Here is a 15,990-nt window from a genome sequence, read left to right on the forward strand (position 1 = left end):
CAGCAGTGCCCTTTCAGGTCTTCTGCTTCATTTCCAGCCTTCAGGTTCCTGCTTGAATTCCGGCCCTCACTTCCCATGATGCTCGGGGGAAGTGTAAACCAGATAAACACTTCCCAAGTTGATGTTGGCCAGTGCTTATCACAACAACAGAAATAAGACTAGAACACTCTGCCAGTGTGACATTCTCAAAGGGCAAATTAATAAGAACGCTATGTTAAAAAAATAAAATGAATTCTCTCTGCATTTTGCTACTCATACATTAAATAGATAAACAAACAAACGAACAAGCAAGCAAGCAAACAAGGACTAAATGTTACATTCTCATGAAACCCCAGAATAAATGCCCGGAATATTCCATATAGTGACTCTAGCTTTCAAAAGAATGTTTGAAACAGAACTCTTTCCACTTTATTGCGTTGACATTAGGCCCCGGTTCTGCCTCCCAGGCCTATGCTCCCAGAAGTAAGACCATTTATTTTAACCTACATCTTGCCACATGGCTGGTTACCTATGCTCAGGTACCATGTGTCCATTTCCTCACCTCTTTTGGGCTCCTCTCCCCCTGCCTCTATGTCTCCCAGAATTGTTTCTCCACAAACCACCCCTCCCCACAGGTCTTCTACTTCTATTTCTTTCCTAAGCCGTAGGCTGTTTAATTGATGGGTAAGGTATCTGTACAATGCACAAGACACTCTGTGGTTCCCCTTTTCACTTCAATATAAAGCACTTTTTCCTTCAAACATAAATCGAATATGATTATATAACGATTATGAAAACCCTAAGGCATGATGTACGTTTATAATGTCCATTCTATTTATACTTGGCAATTTAGATAAAGCACTTTTGTACCTAAATCATTTTCGATTTAACTTGTTTTACCATCCCAAAAGCATCTTTTAAAACCTAGAACATCTTTCTGAATGTTAAACAACTTAAGCTTAATTGACAGACTGTAACTACGTGGTCTTTAATACTCTACTGCACCCAGGGACATGCCCATGTAGTAGTTTGTATGATGATTCCAAACCTCACCAAGCTGACAACCAAGACTGACCGGTGCAACAAGCTTCCGGGTGTCCCGAAGTAACTTCTGAAGCTACTCCAGGCAGCAGGGCAGAGCTGGCCTTGGCCACTGGCTGTGATGTGAGGACTCTCTCCCTCCTTCCCAACTACTACCCCAGGTCTCATAAGTTGAAGAAATCCGAGCATGGCTGTAAGATAAAAAATACGGGGGGGGGGGGGGTTTGGGGATTTAGCTCAGCAGTAAAGCCCTTGCCTAGGGAGCGCAAGGCCCTGGGTTCGGTCCCCAGCTCCGGAAAAAAAAAAAAAAAAAGAAAAAAAAATACGGGACAACCAATTAAAATCCAATTTCAGATAAAAATTAATCTCACTGCGATATTGCCTGGGGCACACACACCAAAATTTTATTGGAGATCTAAATGAATGGGGGCATCTGTGTTTTTGTATTTGTGAAAACAAGTAAAACTAGGGGAGGTTTTGTTGTTGTTGTTGTGGGTTTTTTTTTCTTTTCTTTCTTTCTTTTTTTTTTTTTGCTATGTTCTCTCCATATTCTTTCAATCTTTTAGAACATAGCACATACTCTAGGATCCACCACGAACTATCTGTCTTTATGCAAGTTTGTCTGTCATGCTTCTGGGCACTGTTGCCAAATCCCAGTAGCACCTGCCTCACTCTCCATCTCTGAAAGTCTTTCCATGCTCACTATCCCAGTGTATCAAACATGGCCCTTTCAATACTTTTGCTTCCAATTTCATTTTCTTTCTCACTTCAGAGCACACAGTTCACAGAGTCATAGGCAAATACTCATTGACCATTGACGGATTGATTTATTTATTTATTTATTTATTTATTTATTTATTTATTTATTTATTTATTTTAAGGAAAAAACAGTTCTACAAAGATAGCAAATTAGGTAGCACTAATTAGAATGGAGTTGTGAACCGGTGAATAAATGAAAGAATGAAACGGGGGAAACCTCCTTCGCTCAGCACTCATATTGGACATCCTGCCTGTCAGAGATACATCTTTAACTCCTTCGAATGTTTTCTACAATGTCACAGAGAGAGAACAAAGGGACAACGACAGCACACCCCATAAACGCAACGACTGTTGGTGTAGTGGCGCAGTGGGAACTGCAGCGACCACTTCAGGCCCCGTTTGGATTTCCCAGCCTCCCTAACCGGAAGTCGCTGGCTGCCGGAAATGACGTCGCAGCCTTTCGCGCTCGCGGGAAAACTCGTCTGTCTTGGTGACGGGCTCGCCGGTGGGGCTGTGAAGCAGCCATGAGCCTCTGGGTGGACAAATACCGGCCGAGCTCCCTTGCACGGCTGGACTATCACAAGGAGCAGGCAGCACAGCTGCGCAACCTGGTAAGCCGACCGGGAGGGCGAAGGCTGCCCGGCTCGGCTCTTCCTGCACAGCCGGGGAAGGGAGGAGACGGGCGCCCCAGTGTCAGCGAGGGGATCAGAGTGACGAGTTCCTCAAAGTGCAGTGTTTTTGCTGCGTGGGTTCCCATGAGTTTGGTGTGAGGACCTGAAGAAGGCCAGTGTAATGGAGAATAATGAGCAAGGACCGGCTGTAGGGGGCGGGGATGGGGATGTGCCCCGGCGTCTGTGTCTCTGCAAGGGCCAGATAGGCGCTTCTGCTACAGGTTTGTTTTTGTTTTGTGATGCATACACTAATTTAAAATAGAACATTATACTCTGTTTATACAAATACCTGTTTTCCTTCAGTAGCGTTGATGTTCAGTTTCCTAAAGGCAAGATACACCGTCCATGCTAATAGTACTCTTTCGTTTGATAGAACTGTTATTGCTGCCTTTTCCATAGCTTCGCATCAACCCCGTTCTAGTGTGAAGTTCTTCTATATCTCCCAAGTGAACTTACAAGGAAATCAGTGCACCTACGCCTGAGCAAGAGGACCAGTTTTGGGGTACCCGGGCCAGACAAGCATATGTCTTAGTTAAGAGATGTATTTCACCTTTGGTCACCCCTTATTTTCAAACGGGCCCTTCAGATAGCTTACTTAGGGAGTTCTAACTTTTAAGCATTTAACATGCCTTGTGTGTTCTGTGTTGTGCATGTAAGTTAGATTAAATTAGTGTCCAGAGTTTGGTACATATTTTCTTGGAATTGGATGATAAACTGAGTGTCTTGGTATTTTAAAAGTAGTTTAGCTTGGCTCACCTACTTTAAGTAGGATCGAATGTCTTGTTCTTTTGTCCTTAGGTGCAGTGTGGAGACTTTCCTCACCTCTTAGTATATGGACCATCGGGTGCTGGAAAAAAGACAAGAATTATGTGTATTCTACGTGAACTTTATGGTGTTGGGGTGGAAAAACTGAGAATTGAGCATCAGACTATCACAGTAAGCATCTCCGGTTGAGGCTTAGCAGCTGTTTCTGGTGGGGATTTTCAATCCTGGTCATGTGTCTACCTCTCCCACCACTGACCCCCTAGTGTGTGACCTAAGAAGTTGTGTGCCTGTGTGCTCATGTTTGTGAAGGCGGGGTGCATAGTAGAACTGGCGGCTGCCAGTCCTCTCTCATTTTGTTTAAGAGAAATGTTCCCTTGCTATCCCCCGAGTCCAGCTGGCGGACCTGGGAGGGAGCTTATGGAGATTCTCCCATCTCTGCTTCCCGCCGCTCTGTGAGGTCCCCGGTATCACAGACAGTTGCATTTGTACTAGTGCTAGATTTAGGTGGCGCCATCAAGTTGGCATGTGTCCGCACAACACGTGTATTTCGCTCAGCCATTTCCCCGGTCCCTGACATGCCCTTCTCTCTTTTAAGTGCTACTCAGCCTGGCAGAATTGGCAGCTCCTTACACCTGGTAGTGTGTTAGTGTGCCTTGGTTATGCTTTTACCTTGGTTATCTTTTACCTCGGCAAGACTGTATTTGTTTTGAAGTTATGTAGAGGATGTGTCATGCCTAGTGTCAAGTCCTCCATGGTATCGCATACGGTGTCTTAACGGTATTTTGTATTCAGAAAGGGAAAAAAAAATGCTTAGCGTGGATGGCCATGCTGTTAACAGCCTTCAGGAGGGTAACGTTGAATCATCTCGGAAGAAACAATATTCTAAAGACTAAAGAACTGAAAAGATAGAAATATAAAGTGTGTTCTCACACGGGAGGCTTAATATTGAAAGTGTCCCAAGTCACCGTATGAATTTCGGTCGGAGTCCTAATGTTTAAAAAGTGTATGATGCGGCCCTTAATTCCGTATAGAGAATATGTTTCTGAAATGAGATGGTTATGAAGAGGGCCAGGGAAGTGGGTGTATTCCCTCAAAATAAACTGTCTAATATAGACTAGCTTAAGTGAAGGTAGGTTTTTTTGAAGGGATGACAGGAAAGAAAAACTACTGAGATGCATTCATTTTGAGAAATAGAAATAGCAACTCTCATGGCGAAATGCAGTTCCCCAACTCGAGTCCTGGCTTAGCGCTACTTTCAGAGGATTTTGTGAGTCTGTGGTCGGGTGATTTGTGTTTTGAGGCCCATGGTGAGGCAGGGCAGTTATAGGGGTGCAAGTGCAGGAAGGAAGAGTCGCCTTACAGACGTGCGGATTTCTTGCTCAGCTGATGGGTCTGTAGCCAGGTCGCACAGACATGCACAGTGTTGTAGACCATGCATGTTAAGAGTTGACCTCACACCAGGTGTCTGAGAGGGATCGCAAAGCCACATAATTAAGTGGGAAAGGCAAAATAGGCGTGTATGAAGTTTTCTCTCCTTACTGACTTTTCTTGAGACACTGATCCTGGGGATATATATTTTTCTTTTATTTCCATGTTAACACGGAAGGCTGTGTAGATGGTTGACAGCGGTGATTTGGTGGGGCATGAGGTAAAAAGAAGACAGCCAAGAAGTAACTGTTGAACTGACTCTTGTCTCATTCACAGACTCCATCTAAGAAAAAAATTGAGATCAGCACCATTGCAAGTAACTACCACCTTGAGGTTAACCCCAGGTAACTGCTCTGCAGTTCTCTAAGGAAAGTAGTTAGGGGTTTACCCGAAACAGAAAAGTTACAGTCACTGTTCTCCCGCTTAGAGAGCTTTTTAAAAACTACTGTTGTCGGAGGTCCTTAGGGCAGTGTGTGCCGTGGTCCACGTCACTGAGGTAAAAGAGTGGGCGCAGTGAAGGGAGTGGAAGGAGGAATCTTGAGCTCTCGTGTGTGTGGATTTGCTGTACGTGAACCTTAGAGTAACCCTGAGAGGATTCATCCAGGAAAAGATTGGGGATGGATCAGATTATAAAAGTAAGTGCATCCGATCCACAGGCCACTCAGGGAATGTTCTCATTTCTTGACCGGGAACGGGATCACCAGCATCCAGATGTTGTGATCCAGCTGTAGCGAGTAACGGAAAACCGTTTCGGGCAGTTTCAAGTATTCGTTACTGTCAGGGCATTATCAAGATGTTTGTTAAACTGATAGTTTTGCTCTCTAAGTGATGATAAATTACTATAAGAACACAATGTTTCCAGTGTAATACAATTTAAATCTGTTACTGAGCCTAAAAGATCTCAAGTTTCAAGGTTCATACTTGTAAAATTAGGTATTACTAGTTTCAACAAAAAATTTAACCGCAAGCTCTTCAGTTGTAGCTGAGCATGGTGGTATACCCCGGAGGCTGACTGCAAATTCAAAACCAGTATGTCTTGAGAGAGAGAGAGAAAGAGAGAGTGTGAGAGAAGGAGAGGGAGAGAGAGCGAGAGCGCGAGCGAGCTTCCTGATACTGTTGATGTGATAACAGATTAAGGAGGGGGGCACAGTGCTTGGCACACGTTTCCGTCTGTGTAACCGTCATTCCACTGTTGTGTAGCGATGCAGGAAACAGCGACCGGGTCGTAATCCAGGAGATGCTGAAGACAGTGGCCCAGTCACAACAGCTTGAAACCAGCTCACAAAGAGACTTCAAAGGTAGGCGCCGAGGAGGCGTTCTGTGAGGCCGGGGACATCAGGGCTCTTTTATATTGGAGTTACCATGCTGTGCACGGTTGTGCCCACCCTTAATCTGGGCACTAGGGTGCAGAGGCAGGAGGATCTCTGTAAGTTTCAGGCCAGCCTGATTCATTAGAGTGAGCTCCAGGACAGCCAGGCCTGTACATAGAGACCTGTCCCAGAAAAAGAGAAGCCATGAATGAGGCCCTGGTCTCTGCTCATGCTGTCCGGTCTTGTTCCTGGTGCTTATTTGACAGCACAGATCATATAAACTGAGAAACAGCTTACCGTGTGCTTACCGTGTACTTGTGTGCGAGTGCGTGTTGAGGATGGAGGGCAACACTCCTGTCTTCCTAGCTTGTTCTTCATCAAGGTGGGGGCGCTTACTGAACCTGAGCTCATTGATGTCAGCTCTGCTCACAGCGCAGTGAGTTCTAGGGATGCACCTGTCCCTGCTTCGCTAGCACCGAGGTTGATGCCCAGCTTCCTAGATGAGAGCTCAGTCGGAACTTGGCCACTTGTGCTTCCAAAGTTAGATTGACATGTTTTTCCCAATAAATTTATGGTTACTTGAAAATGATGTATTTTATTAAAAAGTGAATTAAAAAAAAAGATTTTCCTTAGGAGGGCCTACGTTTCATATTCAAGAAGCAGTGAGACCCATGGCTCTGCTGCAGTCTCTACTCCTTGGCTTTCCCTGACCCTTGGCGTCCTCGTCCCTGTCTGTGTGTTTCCCGCTCTGCTCAGCCAGCTTCTGCTGCTGGGCTCTGTGTGAAGCATCATGTTAGCATTTTAGAACCCTCCACTTGCCCACACCTTATCATTACAGGGTTCCATGTTCTCAGACACAGACTGGGTCCTATGTGACCCACATCTGTTTACAAGTTCTGCTTTGCTACTGGCTGTGGCTTCCAGTGTGTCCTGCGGTTCAGGGTTTAGTGCCCTGGCCGCTGGGACAGGTGTGGACTCCTCCTTCCTCTCTCAAGCACGATGCCACTTCTTTGTCACTGTTTGCTCCTGTCAGCTCACATGCGGATGTAGCTTGACGTAGATGTTGAGGCTACTTTGTCTGTGGTTGTATCTAAAACGAAACCCCGCTGCTACTGCCTTCCTTTGGAAACAGCTTGATAAACAAATCTGAAAGCTGGATTAGTCCCTTGCACCATTCCTGAACCCTTAAGGCTGACAGACTGGTCCTAGCCTAGAATGAGTGTCTTCTTGGCAGTACCCACCTCTGTGAGGATTGCAGCAGAGATCTCCAGAGTGTTAGCGGGTGAGGTGGAACTCTCGATGTAGTGCAGCACATCTCTGTCTTGCAGCTTTGTTACCAGCGGTAAAGGCTGGGGTGAGACGTCCTACGCTAACCCCATTTGACCAGTGTTTCTTAGTGTTGTTTGACTGTAAAATCCTAAAAATTAAAAATATTCTGTAAATTCAATTTGTTCTTTTCGGGGGTAAAAGTAGACTATCAGGCCTCTGTTTAGAGTTTCCTGCTGGTTAGTGAGGACACAATAGAGGCAGAAATGGAGGCTTCAGTGACCTCCAGGTAAAGCTGGCTTTGTCTCCCTGCCCCAGTGGTGTTACTGACAGAGGTGGACAAGCTCACGAAGGACGCCCAGCACGCCTTGCGCAGGACCATGGAGAAGTACATGTCTACCTGCAGGCTGATCCTGTGCTGCAATTCCACGTCCAAAGTGATACCCCCCATCCGAAGCAGGTGCCTGGCCATCCGTGTGCCTGCCCCCAGCATCGAAGATGTAAGTCAGGTCGCTCCCAGAGACACTTCCGCTCCAGGTTTGTTTTCTGAAAGGTAGCAAAGCCTATCAGTCATAGAAGGGGAGCCACAGGTAGAGCCGAGTGCCAGCCATTAGTAGGCGCCGAGCGACAGTGATATGTTTAGTGGTGAATGCAAATGGAGCCTGTTCTCTTTGTCTTTTAACAGATTAGTATCAGGAATCCACCAAGCTTTATGACCTCTCTGAAGTATTCAGTGTCTTCTGCCTCAGGCTGATTTACTTAGTTGTGGTGGGGAATGGGAAACAGAGGAAGTAGGTAGTGTGACTGTCCCTGGTCCCTGGGGGTCGGGGTCAGTGCACCGTTTCCCTTCTCATCTTAGCAGCTGTCCATAAAGTGCACGGGTTTCTCCCAGTACCAGTGAAGAGTGTACGCGGCAGCCCCTGGTTTCTCTTCCCGCTCACAGTTGCTGCTGACAGATTGCACCAGCACCATGTGTCCTGTAGGCAGCAGCGCAGAGCAGCACTGTGGAAGACCTCCGCGCTGGTGCTGACAGTAGTTAGGAAATCACCTCACTATGCTTCTCTCTGTTCGTTCTTCTTACAGATTTGCAGTGTACTGTCCACCGTCTGCAAGAAGGAAGGTCTGGCCCTTCCTTCAAAGTTGGCTCGCAGGCTGGCCGAGAAGTCGTGCAGGAACCTCAGGAAGGCCTTACTTATGTGCGAAGCCTGCCGAGTGCAGCAGTGAGTGGGGCTGTTGGGGCGGTAGCACTGTGGGGCGTGAGGCTTGGTTGTTGGTTTATTCTCTTTTTGCTACACAGATACCCTTTCACCGAAGACCAAGAAATCCCTGAGACAGACTGGGAGGTGTACCTGAGGGAGACTGCAAATGCCATTGTCAGTCAGCAGACGCCACAGAGGTAAGACTGTGCGGGAGTCGACCCTGAGCCTCGTGTGAAAGGGGAAACATTTAAGATCTGAAGTACAGTGGGCTAAGTTGTTAGTTTGTAGTCTCTTCTCTTCCTTAGTCTGTTAAGTGTAAAATTGAACTTTATTTATAAAATAAATTTTGAACTCGCTCTTTTTTTCCCAGAATGTTAGGCAGCTTAGTTTCAGTGCACAGCATGGACTGCCTCGTGTGCTCAGGCTGAAAGAATAATCGTAATGGTTGTAATTGCCTTGAAATTGGCGCGAATGTACTAGAAAGATACTGGCCCCCCAGCTGTCATCCTAACTATAGCTGACTGTCCTTGACAGGCAGCTTCACCTTAGGCTTCCAACATGTCGTTTGTATGCTGACGGCACTGTTTGCTTAACACAGAGTAAAGAGAGTATGCGGTAGTGTTCTGGAACTAGAAAATACCACCATGCCCAAGGACAGGATCTATGAAGAGAAATACAAAGTTCTCAGAGAGCATCACTCTGTTACGTACACTACAGTTGTTTCGCTCCTGGTTCGGGCTTGTTGCTCAGAAGTGGATAGCACCAAAAAGGCCTCAGCTGGAGTTAGGCTTGTGGCAGCTTGGTCCCCTGCTGTCGCGTTGTGGCATTTTCTCGGGCTCACTGAAACACAGCCTTGTCCTTGATCTCTAGTGGGAGTTGATCATTTTAGGGCACAGAATAGACCTGAGTGCAGCCATGAGAACCCGAGTGTCTCGGTTGAGATGGAAATAATAGAGTTGGCATGTGACGAGTTACGGTTTTATAGGATTCTTACCAACGTCACTTAGCGGAGGTGCTACTGAGACTTTCTAGGAAGTGCTGCACTATACTCTTGCTGTGGCAAAGAAGGAGTCTGGGTGTCTAATCTTAGAAAACTTCTAAGTCACTGTCTTGATTTACCTGGGAGGAGCGTCTGCAGTGGCTTCCTCAGAGCCCTGGGCAGTTGTTTCTTTCCGTAGAAGTAATGTATCTATCTAGAAAGGCAAAGCAGTTGTTTGCTACGTTCAGGAATATTATTTATTCTTGTTGCTATGCAGTGTGTGCGTTTCCCTCACGGCCCCTGAAACGCCACAAGGGAGCCAGTTAGGGCTGAGGTTTGGCACCCCTGTTCACTTAGCCAGGCTTTGCTTCCTGGGGCTCTGGCTTGTCCCTTCTGGAGGGTCAGCGTTGTGTCCCTGCTGTGTTGTGTAGCACTTGGTGCTCACATCACCTCACTGCTCGTGTGGTTAGCTGGCGACTCCCAGGCTTTTTACAGCCACTCTAGATACATTAAGCATAAAACTGTCTAGAAAAGATGTTTGGACAGCATTTGATGTGTTAGTAAAGTGTCTTCAGTTCCTTACGGGAGTGTGCTCAAGCTTCACACATTCTAAAGTCTAAATCCTACCCCGTGTGTGTGTGTGTGTGTGTGTGTGTGTGCGTGCGTGTGTGCGTGTATATGCAGCCATGTGTATGTCAATATGTGGAGGTCAGAGGATGACTTTTGGGGGCTTACTTTTTAGGGGATCAGATGTTGTGCCAGGCCCTTGGAGTCTTGGTTTCTCTCCAGCAGTGTTGTGAGTGATACAATTAGTAGCCCTCGTTATATAAATACCTATTGTTAAAAATGTATGGAAAGAAACTTCAGAAAGTGAGCTGACCCTTGGCCGTGTGGTCCAATGTGTCCTAGGAAGGTGGGGCAGGAGGACGGCTACTGATTCAAAGCCAGTATGAGCCACGTGGTGAGGCTCAGGCCACCTGGGCCACAGAACAAGTCTGTGATCTGACAAACTAAATGGGACAGACTCACTCACACAGCACATGTCAGACGGAGGCAGCTTCTCTCTGCCTCAAGCTGATAATCAAGAACATGGAACTATACTGACTGGAGAATTGAAATCGCTCCTTTGTATCATAAAACAGCAGTACCTTTGTTTTGTGTAGGCTCCTCGAAGTCCGAGGAAGGCTCTATGAGCTTCTGACGCACTGTATTCCTCCTGAGGTAATCATGAAGGTAAGTGGCTCCATTCTGCATCCTAACTTACAGAGCTAAGACGTGGACAGCACCCATGTGGTCAGAGCCTTCCCAGTGCTGAGGGCCGCACGTCTGTAACATTTCGTTAGCTCTGCAGAGGGTGACTCCTCTCTGTTGGGTGCCAGGCACCAGTAGGGGCCACTGAAGAAGGGAGGGAAGACCTCAGTTGTGACAGTATGTTCTAGGGAGTGACCTGGGAGACAAGAGAAGACAATTCCAGACTGTTGTGTGTCTGTAAAGGAAAGAAAATGAAAGTACCAGTGGGACCCCGTCATGCACAGCCAAGGAGAGGGAAAGGCCTTTTCTGCTGGTTTCAGAGCTGGGATGGAGCTCTGTAAGTGCCTGGGGAACAGGCACTCCCGGGACGACACGGCATGTGCAGAATGAGGCTAAAGATATGGGATAGTCTCGGCTTTGTACAATTGGCTGACTGGCCTCTTAGCAAAATTTACCGACTTGCAATATTAGGCCATTCATAGGGTTTTGCTTGTTTCTATTAAAATTGCACAGTAATGTGAACAAATCATATTATACTAAATACACAAAGAAAAATGTGCTCTTTTGTATACAGAAGTTAACACTTTGCATTAGTAGCATCTTTCACCTAACGTGCCGTGTGTGTTCATGCGTGCGTGCGTGAACAAATCATATTATACTAAATACACAAAGAAAAATGTGCTCTTTTGTATACAGAAGTTAACACTTTGCATTAGTAGCATCTTTCACCTAACGTGCCGTGTGTGTGCATGCGTGCGTGCGTGTCTGTGTGTATATGCGTGTCTGTGTGTGTGTGTGCCTTTGTGTTTGCTTGTTAGTGTGTAGTCTGTTCATGGTACTGAATTTTCATTCAGCACTGTAAGACAGATGCTACCCGTTTGTATGGCCGTGTCAGTTTCTTGAAGATGAGCGGTTTGGTGGAATTATGAGTCGCTACTGCGTTATTACAAGTGTTGCAGTGCGTGTGGGAGCAGCTCTCCCTGCGCTTGGAGCCTTGGAGCCTTGGAACCTTGGAACCTCGCAACCCAGCTTGTGCAGCTCCACACAGATGCTCCCAGAGTACAATGGGCTTCCTCCTGATGAAGTGTGGGGAGTTGAAGGTGCTCAAAATGGCCGGATATGTTGGCCACACCTGTAGCTCCAGCCTCTCGCATGAGGTGGAAGGATGTCTGCCTCACCCGGGTCACCCTGAGACCCTGCCTCCAAGAGTAGGTCATGTAGAGTACAGCTTCCTTACCCGTCAGACGGCGCAGGGCAGTGGGATGTGCTGAAGGCCAGTAGATGTTGCCGTCAGGGTTGCGTGGTGGACTGGGGTTCCCCACTTGGCACCAGGGTCTGGAGATATTACATATTACATATCCCCAACCCGTAAAAGGTCAGGGTTCAAGATGCAGTCACTTTTTAATCCTTTGACTTTTTGAGATTATATCACTGTTTCCTCCTTTACTGTCCTCACTGTAAGCCCTCCCCATAGTCTTCCCTGCGCTCCTTCACACTCCTGTCCTCCTTTCATTGTTGTCTCGTACATGTGTATATTTCTATGTGTATTCCGTGTGTGTGCGTGTGTGTGTGTGTGTGTGCATGTGCGCGTGCGTATTCTTCCTAAGTACACATGTATGTGCAACCTGCTTAGTCTGTGTAATTTCACTTTTATCAAGATACAGTTTCTGTTGCATATGCTTTCCTTTTGCATCATTAAGAAAGCAAAAACCAGTCCTTTAACTCGGGCTGTTGCAGGGCTCTCTGTGTCCGGAGCTCGGGAGGCCTCGGGTCAGCACCAGGTTTCATTGTTTACACGATAGTTTGATTGTGTTAACGACTACTGATTCACACACACACAATGACTGCTTTCTTACATGTGTGCGCACACACACACACATCTATACACACATGTACACACATGTACACACATACACGCGCGCACACACACACAGGTGTATATCCACCTGCATACACACATAGACTGTATTGAAGCTTTGCCTTTCGTGGGTGAGAAGCATGCATGTTTGGCTCTCTTTCTCCTTGACTGATTTTAAGCCCCTCGCACTTCCTGTAGGGCCTGCTCTCAGAACTCCTGCATAACTGTGACGGGCAGCTGAAAGGGGAAGTGGCACAGATGGCGGCCTATTATGAGCATCGCCTGCAGCTGGGCAGCAAAGCGATCTATCATCTGGAAGCATTTGTGGCGAAGTTTATGGCACTTTATAAGAAGTTCATGGAGGACGGGCTGGAAGGCATGGTGTTCTGACTCGGCTCCTCCGAGCAGGGCAGATGCCTGGTTTATGTAAACGTACGCTGGGACTTTGGATACAATAAACTGCTTTACCTGGTAAAGGACTGTGGTCTTAAAAACTAATCCTCTCTGAAGTATAAGTCTTTGTTTTTATTTTTATGTGCATGAGTGTTTTGCTTACATGAGTACCTTGCATGTGTGCCTGTGCGTCATGTGAATGCCTGGAGCCTGACGTCACCAGAATAGGGTGTTGGATCCCCTGGGACTGGAGTTAACAGATGTTTGTGAGCTCCCATGTGGGTGCTGGCAATGGAACCTGGTTCTCTGTAAGAACAAGTGCTTTTGACCCCTAAGCCATCTCTCCAGCCCCGGAACTATAAAAGACTTCTATTGCCTCTGTGGCCTTGCCCTTAGTGTTGTGATATTTTTATAGAAAGGAAATCCTGTCACAAAAGTGACTAAGTCTAGAGGGTGAGCACTGAAATTTCCAGATTCCTTGTCACTTCACAACGCATTAATTACACAGAGTTCACATAACATGATCTATTTAGAGCACTTTCTCTTGGCAAGGTTATGAGCTGCCAGTCTCCCTTGGGAAGACTTTCTTGATGTTAATCTATGGATTTTCCAGCTTCTAACCAGACACTGCAGAAAATACTCATTTCTCCTAGACTATCTTTTTTTTTTCTTAATCTTTTCAAAGAGTTTTAATCATGAGAACAAAGTCCTGCACTGGAGGACAGATACACTCACACCACGGCCTTGCCCTTGCTGTGTTGGACAGGTAGGAAGGTGACCCAGGCTCTGCAGAACAGTATCCTGCTGAATATCAGGAGCTTGCCTTCACTCTACCTGTTCTAGCCAAGAAAGCTACAGTGGGATTTCCCTAGGGCCAGGGCCATTAAGTATCTGTGCAGAGTAGAAAGCAGTGGATGGTCTGTCCCTTGTCGAATATGATGATTGTCAACATAGGAAGTCCTCTCACTTCAAAGGGAGTAAGATTGGTTCTGGAGCCAAGTATGAGAGACCCTGTCTCTGAAACTCAGCTCACTCCGAACTCCATGTTCCATTGTGGAAGCAGTCCTGTGAAGTGTTTGTAGTATCAGAACAGACATAACTCAAGATGCTATTCAGTTACACACTAGAAAGTGTGTTGTGGCAAATCAGAAAATTCAGCCATGGGCCTCAGATCCTATCAGATGAAATCTTAACATTGGGGCTTGTACTGACTGGTTTTGTGTGTCCACTTGACACAAGCTGGAGTTATCACAGACAAAGAAGCCTAGGAAAAGCCTCCATGAGATCCAGCTGTAAGCCATTTTCTCAATTAGTGATCAAACTGGGAGGACCCAGCCATTGTGGGTGGTGTCATCCCCGGGCTGCTGGTCCTGGGTTCTATAAGAGAGCAAGCTGAGCAAGCCAATAAGTAACATCCCTCCATGGCCTCTGCATCAGCTCCTGCTTCCTGACCTGCTTGAGTTCCAGTCCTGACTTCCTTTGATGATGAACAGCAATGTGGAAGTGTAAGCTGAATAAACCCTTTCCTCCCCAACTTGCTTCTTGGTCATGATGTTTGTGCAGGAATAGAGACCCTGACTAAGACAGGGCTGGTAGAACTTGTGTTCGACTTCACACATTCCTAAAGTTGTTCCTCTGTTAGTCATGGTTCATTAGGCCCAAACACCACCCCCACCCCCGCCGCCAAAAATGTGCAAGGAATGGCTAATATGGGCTAAAGGTAGCCCAGTGTAAATTGCAACTAGGCTCTGGACATTCCAATGTCCCCACATCACTTCAGTTCTGATCAGTCAATCAGACTTCATAGACAGCTGCTTTTTAGGAATTCTCATTCACATGCTCAGGTAGGTGGTCAGGTTCACAGTGTACGACATTGTCAACACGAGGTATTTCCACCAAACGCCACAGATAACTGCAGAGGGCTGTTCTGATGCTTTGGTTTAGGCAGGAAACTGTTTACTGATGCCGAAGGTCCTTGCCCTCAATTGGTCTTTGATCTATCAATAAAGTCGCCAGCAGCCAATGACTGAGCATGGGGCGGGACATCGAGAGTTGCAAGGGTAAGGACACTGAGAATCAGGACTGGGAGAGAAGAGATAAAGTCAACCAGCCTTGTAAGTCGTAAGCCATTTAAGTGGCCAGCACTTCGCCAACTTGACCTGGGGTAGCAGAAGATTTAGGAGTGTCCAGTCATTGAGTTAGCAAAGGCGTGTGTGTGTGTGTGTGTGTGTGTGTGTGTGTGTGTGTGTTTTCTGTTCTCAGATCCGAGATATAGCTCCTGGGGGTGGGGAGGTGCATACATGCAGCTCCCTGTGAATTTAAAGGCGTGTGGACAAAACTACAAGCAATAGATAAAAGTCGAATCAAACTGCAGATAAAAATGACAAAGACCGTTGATACCAGGGACCACTTCAGTGTTCTTGCTGGTTTTAGAAACTTGAAGGCCACAATGATGGGCCTATAACCCCCATTTAAAAAAGAAATAGTGGGAAGAGCACAGGGAGTTCAAGTCCCAGTGTTAGGTGCTGGGTGAGGCATGAGCGGGCTCGGGTGGCCGATGAGGGATATGGCAGAGATCACAGAAGCATGGGGAGATAATCAAGACAGCTTACAGGTCTGGTGTTGCGCTTGACAATGGATGTGCCTTAGTATCTCACAAAATGTCCTTTCACTAGCCATAATGGAAGAGTAGAGCTGTGCCAGACAAAGCCATGCCCAGGGGATCCTCAAAGGTGAGACAGATCACTTGCGTGGGGAGATGGCGTTATCTCACTTTTAAGGTACTCTCCAATTGGGCACTGGATACGCACACACTTCTTACTGATAAAGAAGTCATCAGGCTTTGATGTTCAAGAAATGGCTATTATTAATAAAGTGGTCAAAATGTCGACTATTATTAATACAAGATTGAAGGAAAAGCATTAGTACATATGGACACAGAGACATACAGGTTCATATACGCCGAAATTCTGTGGAAGCGTGAAACAGGAAGCTATAATACACAAAGGAACAGTACAAAAGAAAAAGGCCCGACAACTTTGTGAGACACAGAGCCTCCAAAGCTGCCTTCGAGTCTGACTTTGTTTTGTGT

General features: G+C 46.5%; 1 protein-coding gene across 2 annotated transcripts; it reads left to right on the forward strand.

Moving 5' to 3' along the window:
* The first annotated feature begins 2,218 nt into the window (after positions 1-2,218).
* On the forward strand, positions 2,219-13,004 carry Rfc3 (replication factor C subunit 3). Of its 2 annotated transcripts, NM_001009629.1 has the most exons (9): positions 2,241-2,390; positions 3,249-3,386; positions 4,920-4,987; positions 5,844-5,941; positions 7,538-7,719; positions 8,303-8,439; positions 8,517-8,615; positions 10,561-10,630; positions 12,705-13,004. In NM_001009629.1, the coding sequence occupies exons 1-9, from the start codon at positions 2,304-2,306 to the stop codon at positions 12,894-12,896; spliced, it is 1,071 nt and encodes a 356-aa protein (NP_001009629.1). In that variant the 5' UTR covers positions 2,241-2,303; the 3' UTR covers positions 12,897-13,004. The 2 variants fall into 2 exon arrangements, with proteins under 2 accessions (XP_038945076.1, NP_001009629.1); XM_039089148.2 differs by lacking the exon at positions 3,249-3,386 and having other exon boundaries at positions 2,219-2,390; positions 12,705-12,982.
* The last annotated feature ends 2,986 nt before the right edge of the window (positions 13,005-15,990 follow it).

This window comes from Rattus norvegicus, chromosome 12 (genome assembly GCF_036323735.1).
Source record: "Rattus norvegicus strain BN/NHsdMcwi chromosome 12, GRCr8, whole genome shotgun sequence".
In the NCBI taxonomy this organism is placed as follows: domain Eukaryota; kingdom Metazoa; phylum Chordata; class Mammalia; order Rodentia; family Muridae; genus Rattus; species Rattus norvegicus.